The sequence below is a fragment of the Gordionus sp. m RMFG-2023 genome, chromosome 1, assembly GCF_954871325.1.
Source record: "Gordionus sp. m RMFG-2023 chromosome 1, tfGorSpeb1-WG-v2, whole genome shotgun sequence".
NCBI lineage: Eukaryota > Metazoa > Nematomorpha > Gordioida > Chordodea > Parachordodidae > Gordionus > Gordionus sp. m RMFG-2023.
Genome location: NC_088775.1, coordinates 87,525,017 through 87,537,858, shown reverse-complemented (window position 1 = coordinate 87,537,858; position 12,842 = coordinate 87,525,017). Strand labels below are relative to the sequence as shown.

The 12,842-nt window shown below is 29.0% G+C and overlaps 1 protein-coding gene across 1 annotated transcript; it reads right to left on the bottom strand.

The window, feature by feature from the left end:
• Window positions 1-939: 939 nt before the first annotated feature.
• LOC135931207 (uncharacterized) lies at window positions 940-12,339 on the bottom strand. Its single transcript, XM_065468152.1, has 6 exons — window positions 12,252-12,339; window positions 9,718-10,084; window positions 8,762-8,978; window positions 7,916-8,533; window positions 5,525-5,765; window positions 940-1,426 (listed from the first exon to the last, which is right to left on the bottom strand). Exons 2-6 carry the CDS (start codon window positions 10,051-10,053, stop codon window positions 1,090-1,092), a joined length of 1,749 nt encoding a protein of 582 aa, XP_065324224.1. The 5' UTR covers window positions 10,054-10,084; window positions 12,252-12,339; the 3' UTR covers window positions 940-1,089.
• Window positions 12,340-12,842: the final 503 nt, after the last annotated feature.

Genomic DNA, 12,842 nt, shown 5'->3' with positions numbered 1-12,842 from the left:
CTATATAAAAATGTTAGCGTTTCAAAGTTAAAAAATTAAACCAAATATTCAGAATAAAATTAGAGATCATCATGATCAAACATAGTTTGTGGAAGTAAAAATCAATAATTTGGATGAATCGGGGCCAAGCCAAGAAATATTTGGCACAAGTTGCCTAGCCTGCTGGCTTTCATGCCATGTAAGTCTTTTGTAAGAATGATCATTTTTTTAAAAAATAATCAGATTTTGTGGCTAACATTTAATTTTTAACATTCATCCTTATTATTGGAGTTTTTAAACATCTTAAAATCCAAAATAAGTCCTATCAATTAAAAAAAAATGTCCAATGATTTTATTCACATGTTTTTTAAAAAAAAAATCATATAACATCATTTTAGGATGAAAATTATTATAATAAAGAAAGAAAATATAAAGTATTGTTATTATAAATGCATAAATTAAAATAAAAAGATTGAGTTTGTTATGAGTGCCAATTTACCTTAAGTTATTACAAATATGATTATCATTTATTGATAAAATTATGGCAATTAAAAATTAGATATATTCTTAAAGGATTAATTGAAATACAATAAATATGATACTCTATTATGAATTTAAAAAATAAATAGATGTAATTTAAATACTGCCAAATTTTAATTATGGTAAATAATAAAATTTTAATGATTTGATAACGGAGTTTTAATATGTGACGTTCCAAAAGGTAGTTGAATCGCATTATTGATTATAAAAAGTGATGAGTATTTAATTAATTTGTTTAAGGTATTATAAAATTATATATGGAAAGCTATATAAAAAAAATTATTATTTTTAAAAGGTGTTAAATGTTTTACATGATTCCTAATAAAATTTAAAAAAATATTTTTTATATAAGGAATGGCATATTGTTTTAATATATCTCTTGATAACACAGCCATTTCAAATTTTATAATAAATAGTTGTGATAGAATGTAATAATACTGCTTTACAACAACAAATAACACATCAAAAGTAATATGTCATTACTATTATGACAGGATCTGAAGAAATTTGGTTGAGACCAAATTTTTTACATAATACTCTATTTTAAAAAATATCTTCTGTAAGATTTTTTCACAAATGAGCAACTATAACGGTATTCGTAGATAACTGTTGTTCATCCGGTTTTTCGGGAGGAAAAAGACCGAAGCTTTTGGATCTACTCAAGTTGTTACTACATGAATCTACGAGATCCTCGACACAGTCAACTCTATTCGCGTTTTCTTCCTCTTCGATTTCGAATTGGGCCGTTATGCTCAGGGGAGTTCTTTCGTCGGCAATCTTAAAAATCGTGTTATAGGCCGAGTCAGTTACATCGATGCTAGGAAGTCGCTTCGGAGTTCCCGCGGTTTCCATCGAGTGATGAGAATGAGTCGTAGATCCCTTTCGTTCAAATGAAAGCTTTCGCAATCTGGATTATTTTATTTTTTTTTAAAAAAAAATTAATAAATCCAATAATATAAAACGTCCATTTTTAAATTTTTGACGTATACAGGTAAGAAAAATATCTGCTAAGCATTGAGAGCTAGTTAATTTATATATGATTTCGACAATGTTGAGCTGATGATTTGTATTCAAATACAAATCAGCTGATGGTATGTCATTTTAGCTTCCAAAAAAAGATATACAAATTAGCTGATGGTAGTCGTTTTAGCTTCCCATGTAAACAATGTTTGTTTATAATTAAAAAAAATTGAGCGTGAAACTAAAATGGCGTGTAATTAAGTTTTTATTCGTCTAAAAACGGAGCAAGCTACCCAGCTACATATTTGTTATACACATTTTTTTTAATGAAAATCAAGGGTGGGAATCTATTTTAAAAGAGTACATACATTGGAGTCAGCTGTAACGCCATTTTGTGGTTTGCACTTGGACTAATTGTATTATTTGATAATAGGAAAAATAAACCTCTCCTTTAAAAATTTCACATAAAAATAGTTTTTTTTTATTTAAATCAAATTTGACGCTATAAATAACACTTTTTGAAATTCTCACAAATAATATAGAATTTCTTCTACGAGAATATCAAAAATCGAAGAGTGGTGGGGAATTATTAGGGATGCTTTATCATATTAATATATGGGAGTTGGGTAAAGCAAGGTTAAATGTGGTTTTGATTTTTACCTTTTTGCTAATTTTTATTTGGAATATTTTATTTTTTTTTAATTTGAATTTATATTTCTTCTTTTTGCTAATTTTTATTTTATTTTGATTTACTTCTTGAAGGAGAGGTGAATAGTTTTTTTTAAATATCTGGGCTGGGCCCAATATTTTAAAACGCCATTATTATTTAACTATAAAAATTTAAAAAAAAATAAATAAAATATACTTAAAAATTGCTTATCATAGATCAATATATCGCATTCATTCATTTATCGTATTTCTTATTTCCATTTTTTTTTTTGAAAAATCAACTAATCAAATATTTTATATCTCAAAAATAGGAATTTTTTTTAAACAAAGATTTCTCTGAGAATGCTCATTTCAAGTAGGATTTTTGATCAAATTTCAATCTTAAATTATCCATCATTTTAAAAATAGAAATGTTTAGATCTTCTTAAAATATCGCTCAAAAATTTAGACGAAAATAAATTAATTTTATTTGAACCCTGAAATTAAGCCATTTTATTAAAAATTAACAATCAAAAATTTAGATTTTTTAAAAATAAACATTAAAATAAAAATGAGTGAGTTGGATAAATATCCTAGAAAAGCACGGACTAAAAGTAAACAGATAAAAGACGGAGGTTCAAAGACTTGCCAACCAAAGAATCAGACGAGAGAAGTCTACAAACTATGGCGATGAAAATGCAGATGATGATTGCTGGGGTATCAAGAAAGGATAAGGTGCGAATTACAAGAATATTAGGAAGTTTAAAGGTAGTGCCTATTAAGACTAAGATAATGGTGAACAGACTTAGGTGGTATGAACACACAATGAGAAGGCCCATAAACTATATAAGAAATAAGGTTAAGAGTTTGTAAGTGATGGGCAAATGTATAAGAGAAAGGCCAAAACTTCAATGGGGCCATAAAGTTAGAGCCAATAAGAAAAAATATAAATTAGATAAAAGAGATAGCATGAATAACATAAAGTGGAGAGAGATATTGAAGGAGCTTACCACCAGAAAAAGGTGAAAACTAAAAAGAAAAAAAAAAGAAAAATAAACAATAAAATCCAATCCCCCCCCACTTTAATTTTGTATTTTGAAGAAAAATAAATAAACTACTTATACAAAAAGATTCCGAGAGGAGTCTCACAAACAAATAATTTTTTAAAAATAGAAGTAAATATGAAATGGTATGATAAAAAAATAAAAATAAAACTTTCAAATAAATTGTCGCTAAAAAAAGTAAATTAAGTGTAACGAAACGACAATTTATCATACACAAAAAAAGTGTTTTAGTTCAAATATTAGTTGATATCTTATAATAATTAATTAACAAAATATACAAATTTTAAAAATTTAAATTATTCATGCTTTTTGGGAACTTGTAGTCCCAACTCCGTTTTTATAGAATGATATTTTAGGAATTTATATAAACATAATGATTAATAAGGATAAAGGTAAATAAAGGATAAAATATTTAGCAAAAAAATTTTTTTATTAGAAAACATTTATTGATTAATTTAATCTAATTCAAACCTTAATTATCATATTTATATATGTATATATGTTGCATTGCGTATCAAATCAACTGAAGATTCACAGATTCCACCCGACCCTCTTTGATTTATTATAAAAATTTGTATGATGGTAGCATATATATAACTAGTAAAAAATATATAATTTTAATTCCCATCTCAGCTTTACTTCATGAGATTATGGGACATCTTTAGAAGCGCGAAAATTCCAAAATACACTATATTTAATTTTAAATGTTATATTATTTTTTTTCAACTTTAAAATCGTTTTTTAAGCGCGTTTTTTTTTCAAATTTTGATTTTAATACATTTCCGGTAAAATCAACAAAATTATCTGAAATTTATATGGTAGGTATTCCAAACATGAGGGGGCATACATTTCTGGTAAAACCAGATTTTTAAATTTTTTAAAAACGCGATCAAAAAATGATTTAAAATTTTAAAAATAACATATTGCCGGAAAAAAACACATTTGACGCTATCATATATATACTACCAACATACAAATTTTTTTAAAAAAATCGAAAGGGGGTCGGGTTGAGAATAGATTTGGGTTGATTTTTTTTTTTTGGGGGGGGGGGGGGATAATATGTAGTAGATCGGACTCGACCACGTGATTCATAATATATATTTAAAAAATAAATGGAATCTTATTGTTCATATAAATTTAAAATATATTATCAATAAAATCATTTTGAATCCTTTATTATCAAGTTTAAAGAAATCTAATTATACAATTTATCTCGTAAAAAAGAAACGTGTTTTGATTATATAATTTTAAATAGACGCATTCGTAGTATAAACTCTTTGATGATTTATTCGACAAAATTATTTATATTATATATTTAAGGTTAATTCCCTCGTAAAAAAAAATTATATAAATTTAAGCGTAAATGATGATCGATAAATCGTCGGTTGAGTATCAAAATGTTCTATCTCCATTTTTTTTAAAAATTGTTCAGATCATTTTTTAAAAAAAAATGTAATAATAAAAATATTTTTATCGTGAATATTATAAGAGATAGTGTGCGGCTTAAACTTCTCGATTTTTAAAAACGGCTAACCCAATATTTCGACCAAAAAAAATATTAAGCAAACCTGGAGATTTTGTCTAATAGATGGCACAACGTGGACATCTATAAACGAAATCTCGACGCTTGCGTAAGATTTTTTTGCTAAAATATTGGGTTGGCCGAAACAACACTATATAAGAATACGGTACTGACCACTGAAGGACACAAATTTATATATATTTTAAAAAACAAAAAAAAGAAGATATAGAACACTATAATAATATCCAACCTAGAAGTTTATAATAACTTTGGATGGTGACATTATATTCCTTAAGTTAATATTTGATCAGGTTATAAATTAGACTTTTTTTAAAAAAAGGAGGGTCTCGAGTTTTGAATATGTTATTCGGTTTCCGAAATTTTTTCGGTTGTACCCGGCTTCGATGTTTGTTAGAACGGATTTCGTTTCTTGACATGGAAACTTTAAAAGCGAGTCCCGGAAAGGATGCTCCGGGTCTTGAATTTAACCTAGACGATTCCGACGGTCCTTTTTACGAAAACTACTTAATTTGTTGGCTCCGATCCCTTTCCCATCCTTCCTCTTCCCCATTCCCTTCCTCGACTAATACAATATTGAAGTTTACATATTACACAAGAATTTTGCTCATAAATGGCAGAACAGGTATCGGACATCTATTTACGAAATCTCGAGGCTCGCGTAATACTATTTCGCCTAAAAAATCTTAATTTAAAACGGGCTAAATCGAGCCGTTTAACAATACTTCATAATAACATACAAAAAAAGAAATAATCCCAAACCAAACATTTCATGAGGAAGATAAATAATTACCTTTCTTCGGCCTTGGCTTTTTCTTTTACCCATTTTCTGTACCCGAACAGGCAGATAGCTATTATTATGATAACCGATCCCAAGAAGCTTGTCCAAGGAGGTATTTTGCGCTGAAACACGATTTGTAACAATATGGTAAATACTATGGTTAGGCTATTAACGGCCGCTATAACTCCAGCGTTTTCGATTCTCAGAGCCAGGAATAGAAATAATTGGCCAAGGGTACCTAAGAAGGCGGAACCTAAATAATAAAATTTGATTAGTATAAAAAAAATTTTGGAATATAGCCTAATTATTACTTTAATAGCTTCAGGGATTTGACCCGTAACGAATATGGGGTGTGGTGATGAAAAAAAATAACGGTTCGGAGTTAGGATTTAGTTCGTAAAAAAATGATAAAAGAGGTTCGGTTAAAAATTCGCTTTTGTTATAAATAATGTGATAAAAAGAAATTCGATTTTGAGATATCCGTCGATTCGAACCCGGCCCGGGTTTTAATTTTTCAATCTTGATAATTTTTGGTTCAGTTGTATAAAAAAAAATTCGGCCATTTTTAAAATTAAACATGTTTGAACTTGAATTGACTTGAAATATAAATGGTGGAAGGATATTTCAACAGCAATAAAACATTTGATTTTATTATTATTATTATTTGATGATGTATTAAAAAAATTTTATTTTGGCAATGTGATGGGAAAGGGAATTAACCTCCAATTTTTTTAAAAAATTTATTTTAGAAATTGAAAAGCAGATTGGCAATATGGTGAAACCGGAATTAACCTCCATTTATCTTCATATAAAGGCTTCCATTTTTAAAATTATTTACAAAAAAAAATTAATTAAATTAATCGAATTTTATTGCGCATCCTAAAAATGGCGTGTTTGAAATTCTAAGAAATTCTTTATAATATGAATATACATATTATTTATTCATATATTTTAAATTTAATTACAATTTACATTTTATAAATGATATAGTATATTAGAAGGAAGCCTTTATATTTCATACATTCATTAAGCACGTTACACATATTTTTTTTAAACACGTTTTAAAAAAATTATAAAATTTATTTTAAAAAGCGGGAATTTTGAAAGTTTTATATCTGACGAATTGAACAGAACAGACGACTTCTATTTATTTAAAATATATATTTCATGATATCGCATATACGCTTAAAGTAAAAAATAGATATTAAAATAATTTTTAAACATCTGGTGGGCGGGTTAAACTGGGGTTAATTTTTTGTTAAATGGACCATAGGCTGTCAGGCAAACGGGTTAAATTTTTTCTAAACAATGGGTGGGCGGGAGTTTGGATTAAAACCCTCATTGCAGACCTACAATCTGTAATTTGTATTCGTAACTGGATCATAAATCTTACTTTTTTGTGAATTTATTATGGACAGCTCTTAAAATTGAAAATATATAGGAATACGCGTATATTGTAAATTAATTTAGACCTGACCTCTTGAGCCGGGCTTTCCAGATCTTTGCTTTATATATATTCACAATAATTGCATATATACAAGATATCCATAAACGGCCATTTTTCGCCATTAACCAATAAGTTTTTTTTTTTAAATCTTGGCATCAAAATTCGACATTTTACAAACGAAGTCAAAGATTTTTATACATATGTATGTCAGAGACCTTTAAATTTTTTTAAATCTATCAGGGCCGGACCACTTAAAACCGAATATTTTAAATCGCCATTATTAGCTATAATTAAGAATAAATGTAATATCGTTTAAAAAAATTCGGGCAGGGCCTAAAAATTATAAACCCAGGCTGGGCCGGGCCGGATATATTTTTAAAAATAAAATCCAGGCTGAACAGTGTAAATGCTACTTATAAAGTGAATAAATGTTAAAAATCGATCATTTAAACATCAAAATGAGGGTTTATTGAGAGACATGTAACTGTCTTGTTCATCAAATTTTTAAAGCTCTAGTTCAAATCGAATTGGAGTTATGGGGCTCTCAAAGTCGTGGCTGCGAATGCCATTTATTTATTATAATAAATTTCAAAGACTTGTTTTTACGAAAGTATTGTTAACGGTTCGGTTTACTATATTCAAAAAATTATCTCTTAATAGTTCGTTTATGGTTACGGCTAGGGGGAATTTCCAGTGGTTTCGTTTGAGAAAATATTATGCGGCTTCCTCGAAAAGATTATACGCATATTTCAAAAAACCTTTCATTTCATTCCATTTCTTTCTTTTCTTTCCTTCTTTCTGGTAAACTGTCTTTAGCCCGTATGCCAAACTGGCACGAACACGATAAATTAAATAAGACGCGACTCAATGAAGTAAAGTCCCGTTTTTGCAAGTTCTTACATCGCGCCATTTTCCATTAAAAATAAATGAAATTAATTTAAATCTTAAAAATTTACCCAATATGAAATAGCGCTCGTAAGAAAAGGGACCAAATTCCCGGATCCCCATAAAATTTCGACCGGCATAATAATTAGAGGGCAAACAGTCCGGTAAAGAATAGTGTCCCAAGATGGCGCAAAGGGATGCCGTGCCGATGACCCCCACCGCGGAAAAATTTACGATGACGGTGGAAAAGGGTAGTTTGTTAATTTTCCTTATGGTGACCATGGCTACGGCCGTCAGTACGGATGAGATGGCCGCAAAAATCAGCCCCAAAACTCGTTTTGGGTATTCCCTGACTACCGCCTCTGTCCGCGGTGCGGCTCTCTTCTGGTTAAAAAAATTGATATTGTTATCGTTAATATTGTATGGTTTGCTATGATTGTTGTTGTAAAGGGATGAAAAGTTGTTCGGGTAGCTATATTTGTCATCGATGAACCCCTTGATTCGAGCCATATTACCATGGTCCATATTGTCCAGATCAATGAGGTGGCTCGGATCCTTCAAGCCATTCAAATTCTGCTGGTTATACATGGGGGAAACTACGACATTCAGATCGTCGAGTCCGTTTTTACCCGAGCCCCTGAATAAAAAAGCGGGTCGCGTAACAAAAACCACCCCCGTCAAAGCTAAAGCTATAAATCGCGTTTAATTTATTTTTTTTGAAAACAAATAATCTTGAATATAAACATCGTTTTATTACTTCCAAAATAAATAGTTCGGCAAATTAGTAATTTATAATATTTAATAATCAAGTCAATAACAGTATTTTGAAAACTATCGCTCAAAAAAAAATTGACCAATTCAAACTGCAAAGGTTAGTTAGAAATTTGACTACATTAATCTTGTTAATAAAAAAAAACCTAAAAGGCCGGCATCGGCGACAGCTATTCGTTCCCCCAGAAAAATGCGGGCTAATATTGCCACGTATACGGGAGAGGTGTAGGATATCGTGCTAGCATCCGAGATAGGGGCATAAACAAGCGCGAACGTCAGACACGTGATTCCGACGGTTCCCGCTATGCAACGAATGTATAAGGGGAATAAAAGTTTGCGGTGGTGGGTGTTCCGGTAAGGAATCTACCATATTAATTAACAAAAATTGCTTTGTTTTTGGAATTTATAATTATTAATCATAAATAATGGCGCATTTATAGTAAACGCGTTTTGTTCAAGCGATGCGTTATTACAACATAAATCCAACAAATATGGAGAGTTATGATGATAACGCTATGATAAAATTTGAAAAACATATGTTGCGATGCGTTTATAACTAATATGCGATATGATTATAAAAAAAATATGTAATTCGATAAAATGGTAAATGATTTTTCATAAATATTATAAAAAATAATTATCTCTATTTTAGCTTTATCTTAAATTAGTTTTTATCGGCTGTATTAACGTTGCTGAGTTAAATAACGCAACGTTTGAACATAACGTTTACTGTAAATGATGCCTAATCCAGAAAACAAAAGAGATCTTTCGGGTTTGGAAATTTATTAATTATGATTTGTTTTTCAATAAATATGTATCGTAAATAATTTATAGGGCTGTAAAGTAACGTCGATAAAAGTATTTTTTAGGGTAAAAGGAACGCAAAAGGAAAGGCGATGTCCTAAATATCAAAAAAATAAATTCGCCAACTTTCGAAAAACGAAATAAGCTTTTTTTTAAATATAAAAATATAAACATGTCCAAAATATAATTCCAAGAAATTACAAAAATTTAGAATATTAAGATTTGAATATTTTACGAATTTTTTTATATAAAAGAAAAGGGGAAGATATTATTATATGAAATTAATTTAAATTTTTACCAATTCCGTGGAGTAAAATATGAGGGCCGGCAGCGTGAGAAGCAATTGAACTATCATACGAATGTTGGCAATTTGAAGAGGATTCACAGTTCTAACCCTGGCTATAAGTAAGGAGGCAAACGCCGTGCAAATGCATTGGCAGATGCCCAAGAAAATCCCCAAGAGAGGCGATTTCAGAAGCGTATCGTAAAAGTTGGAACAAGAGGTATAGGTGCGACGGACAACAAAGAGAGGTAGACTTACGATGCGAACGGTTAAGGATATGAGCAGAGAGGGTATGGAGGATAAAGGCGGGGCCGAATGGAGTCGGGAGTAAAATACTTTGTGCTTCAACATGTTTGGCTTTGTACCGACTTTTTAGTAACGGCTATTAATGATTTTTTTTTTAAATGTTACGATTTTATTTGATTATTTTGGAAGGAAGAATAATATGATGAGTTTTCAAAATACGATTACACTAAATAATTTTAAGGCAACATTTTCTTATTTAAAAATAATTTATATACAAATTATGATAAATTAAAATTAAATATAATATTTGGTTATGATGTTGAGATACTTTATTTAAATAACGAATTTCACAAATTTTTCATTTACGAATTATAATTAAAAAAATATATATATATATAAAACTAATAATATATAAAAAATGAATTAAAAATCTTTCTTTCTTTCTTTCTTTCTAGGTAATTTATTAGAAATGAGATTAAAAAAAATAGAAAATTTTTTAAAAAAAGAGTACAAATACCCTAGAAGAGTAAATGCTTAAAAAATTGGACTGGCAGATGTCCAGGAAATCTGCTGGCGAAGACCCACGTTTTTTTAAAAAAAAAAATCCTACTAAAATTTACAATTTTTTTTAAATTATATTAAAATATATTTATTCAGAGAGAACCTTGAAGGCCCGGTCTGGAACAGGCCATGCTCGATTTAATTTTTTTAAAATGATTAACTCAATATATTATCCAAAAAATATCATGCGAGCAGGATTTTGCTAACAGGTGGCAAAAATATTTGAACACATATTAGCAAAATCTATAGACTAAAGCACCATTATTCTGGTTAAAAAATATTGAGTTAGGTCTCATTCATAGTGGCATACAATCCAACACGATTTAACAGCTGATAATTTTTAAAATCGGTTTTATAAGATCATGTTTTCTTTATTAAAATCAATATTTCTTAGATAACAAATTATAAAACGATCAGCTGTTAACTCGTGTTAGATCTGATCCCAATAATTTGAATGACTCCTTATTTGAGCCATCTAACACCATTAGCCATATGTATCAAATAATTGGTGGGAAAATGTTGTAAAATCCTTTAAATGGAGCATTTAATATTAATTTTCTCATATTTTAAATTTTTTTTTGAAGCAATTTGTAAAAGTCCAAAATTTCAAAAATTCCAGGCCGAGTTGTTTATGGACCAAAAAAAAATCTGCAGTTGGTCAAAATATTTCCCTAGGCTTGAAAAATGGTAGAAAAGATTAAATCTTGGCCTAGGGCCAAATAAAATACAAATTATACTTTACCAATATTAGGTAAATAACTTAGTTACTGATTTATATAGGTGAAGGCTGCCTAAAAATTGGGGCTGGGCTGGAGCAGGTCAAAAATAAAACATTTCAATTTAAATAAGCTGGGTCAGGTCCTAAAAATAATTTTTACAAGCATGGGCCAAGCAGGGTGATGCCATTGGCACCTCTGCATGTTTAAGAAATTACATCAGAATATATATAAATTTTTATAATTATTCTAGTATATACAATAATCTTCTATTTAGATCCTATTTTTTAAGATTCGAATTTTAAAATTATTTTAAAACAAAACTATTGATTAGCAATTAAAAAAATAATATAGTATAGTTAGTTTTTAAAAAAAATTTTGGCTTAAAACCTTAACCGAGACTAATATGTTAATTTATATATAAATTATGAGTTGAAATGATTAGTGTTACGATTCTATAGTCAAAACAAAAATACATAACAAGTTACAGATTCCATAAGTAAGTAACTGATTATGTTTTTCAATTAAGTGAATTTGAATTGATCACTTTAAAAAAAGTTAGTTATATTTTAGAAACAGTTATATTTAAAACATGAATATCTATTACATAATAAATGAATCAGCCCCTCCCCATCAAAAATTTGTATGTTCCAGTAAATATTGTTTTTAGCTAACAACCCCCCCCCTCCCAATGTATATAAAATGTTGCTACAAGGAAGAACATGAAGAAAAATTATTAAAAGATATAATGATTATAATTCATATTTTATATAGATATAGAATAGTTGATGGCCTACATGGAATGACCTGCAATAAAATTTATGGAGGAAACCCCCATCTAGTAGTGCCCCCCATGACGTATATAATTAGTTTTAGTTAGTTATATTTTACTCAAAAGTATGTGGTCATTGCTGTCATTATTTTCTAATTTAATTAGTTATACCCTTTCTAAAAATGTGACTTATACCTAATTTCACTAACAATACTAGAAATTTAATATTTTTTTTATATAAAAGCAAAATATACTTGATCTTTTCTGATCAGAATAACCAATTAACATCTATATTCGGCCAATTAACAGTTGAGAACAGTGAATAAATGCAACAGATGTTTCTTATTATTTATGTTTGACCAATCAAATTATGGTCATTGTTTATCCATATTTATTTATCTTTAGTTTATATTTCTCTTAATGTCCATCTTTCTTAATAAAATAATCAGATAAAGGATATCTTGTTACCCGATCATATAATAACATATTTACCATGTCTTTTGACTAGTTAGTTTGCTTATCTTTGTAAATTAAATAAGGCAAATAAACTCCAATGTCTATTGTGATTATGTGATTCGGATAATATCAAGGTAGATAATTATAACACCTCCTCCTTCTTCAATATCTGATTAGGCATATCAGACCAGTAGCGTTACTAGGAGGGGGGTTACTAGGAGGGGGGGGTGGGGGTGGGGGGGGGGGGGTGGCTATGGAGGTTCGAGTCCCCTTGAAAATTTAAAGAACCCCTTTAAAGTTTTAAATATTTTTAAAATAATAAATATAATTTTGATAATGTTAGCTAAAAAGAAAGATGATTTTGAAAATTTAAAAAAAATATTTTTTAG

Coding starts and splice junctions, on each gene's coding strand:
- LOC135931207 (XM_065468152.1), bottom strand. CDS start 10,053: ATGTTGAAGCACAAAGTATTTTACTCCCGACTCCATTCGGCCCCGCCT. Junction 8,979..9,717: donor TATTTTACTCCACGGAATTG/GTAAAAATTTAA, acceptor TTAATATGGTAG/ATTCCTTACCGGAACACCCA. Junction 1,427..5,524: donor AAAGCCAAGGCCGAAGAAAG/GTAATTATTTAT, acceptor AAAATAATCCAG/ATTGCGAAAGCTTTCATTTG.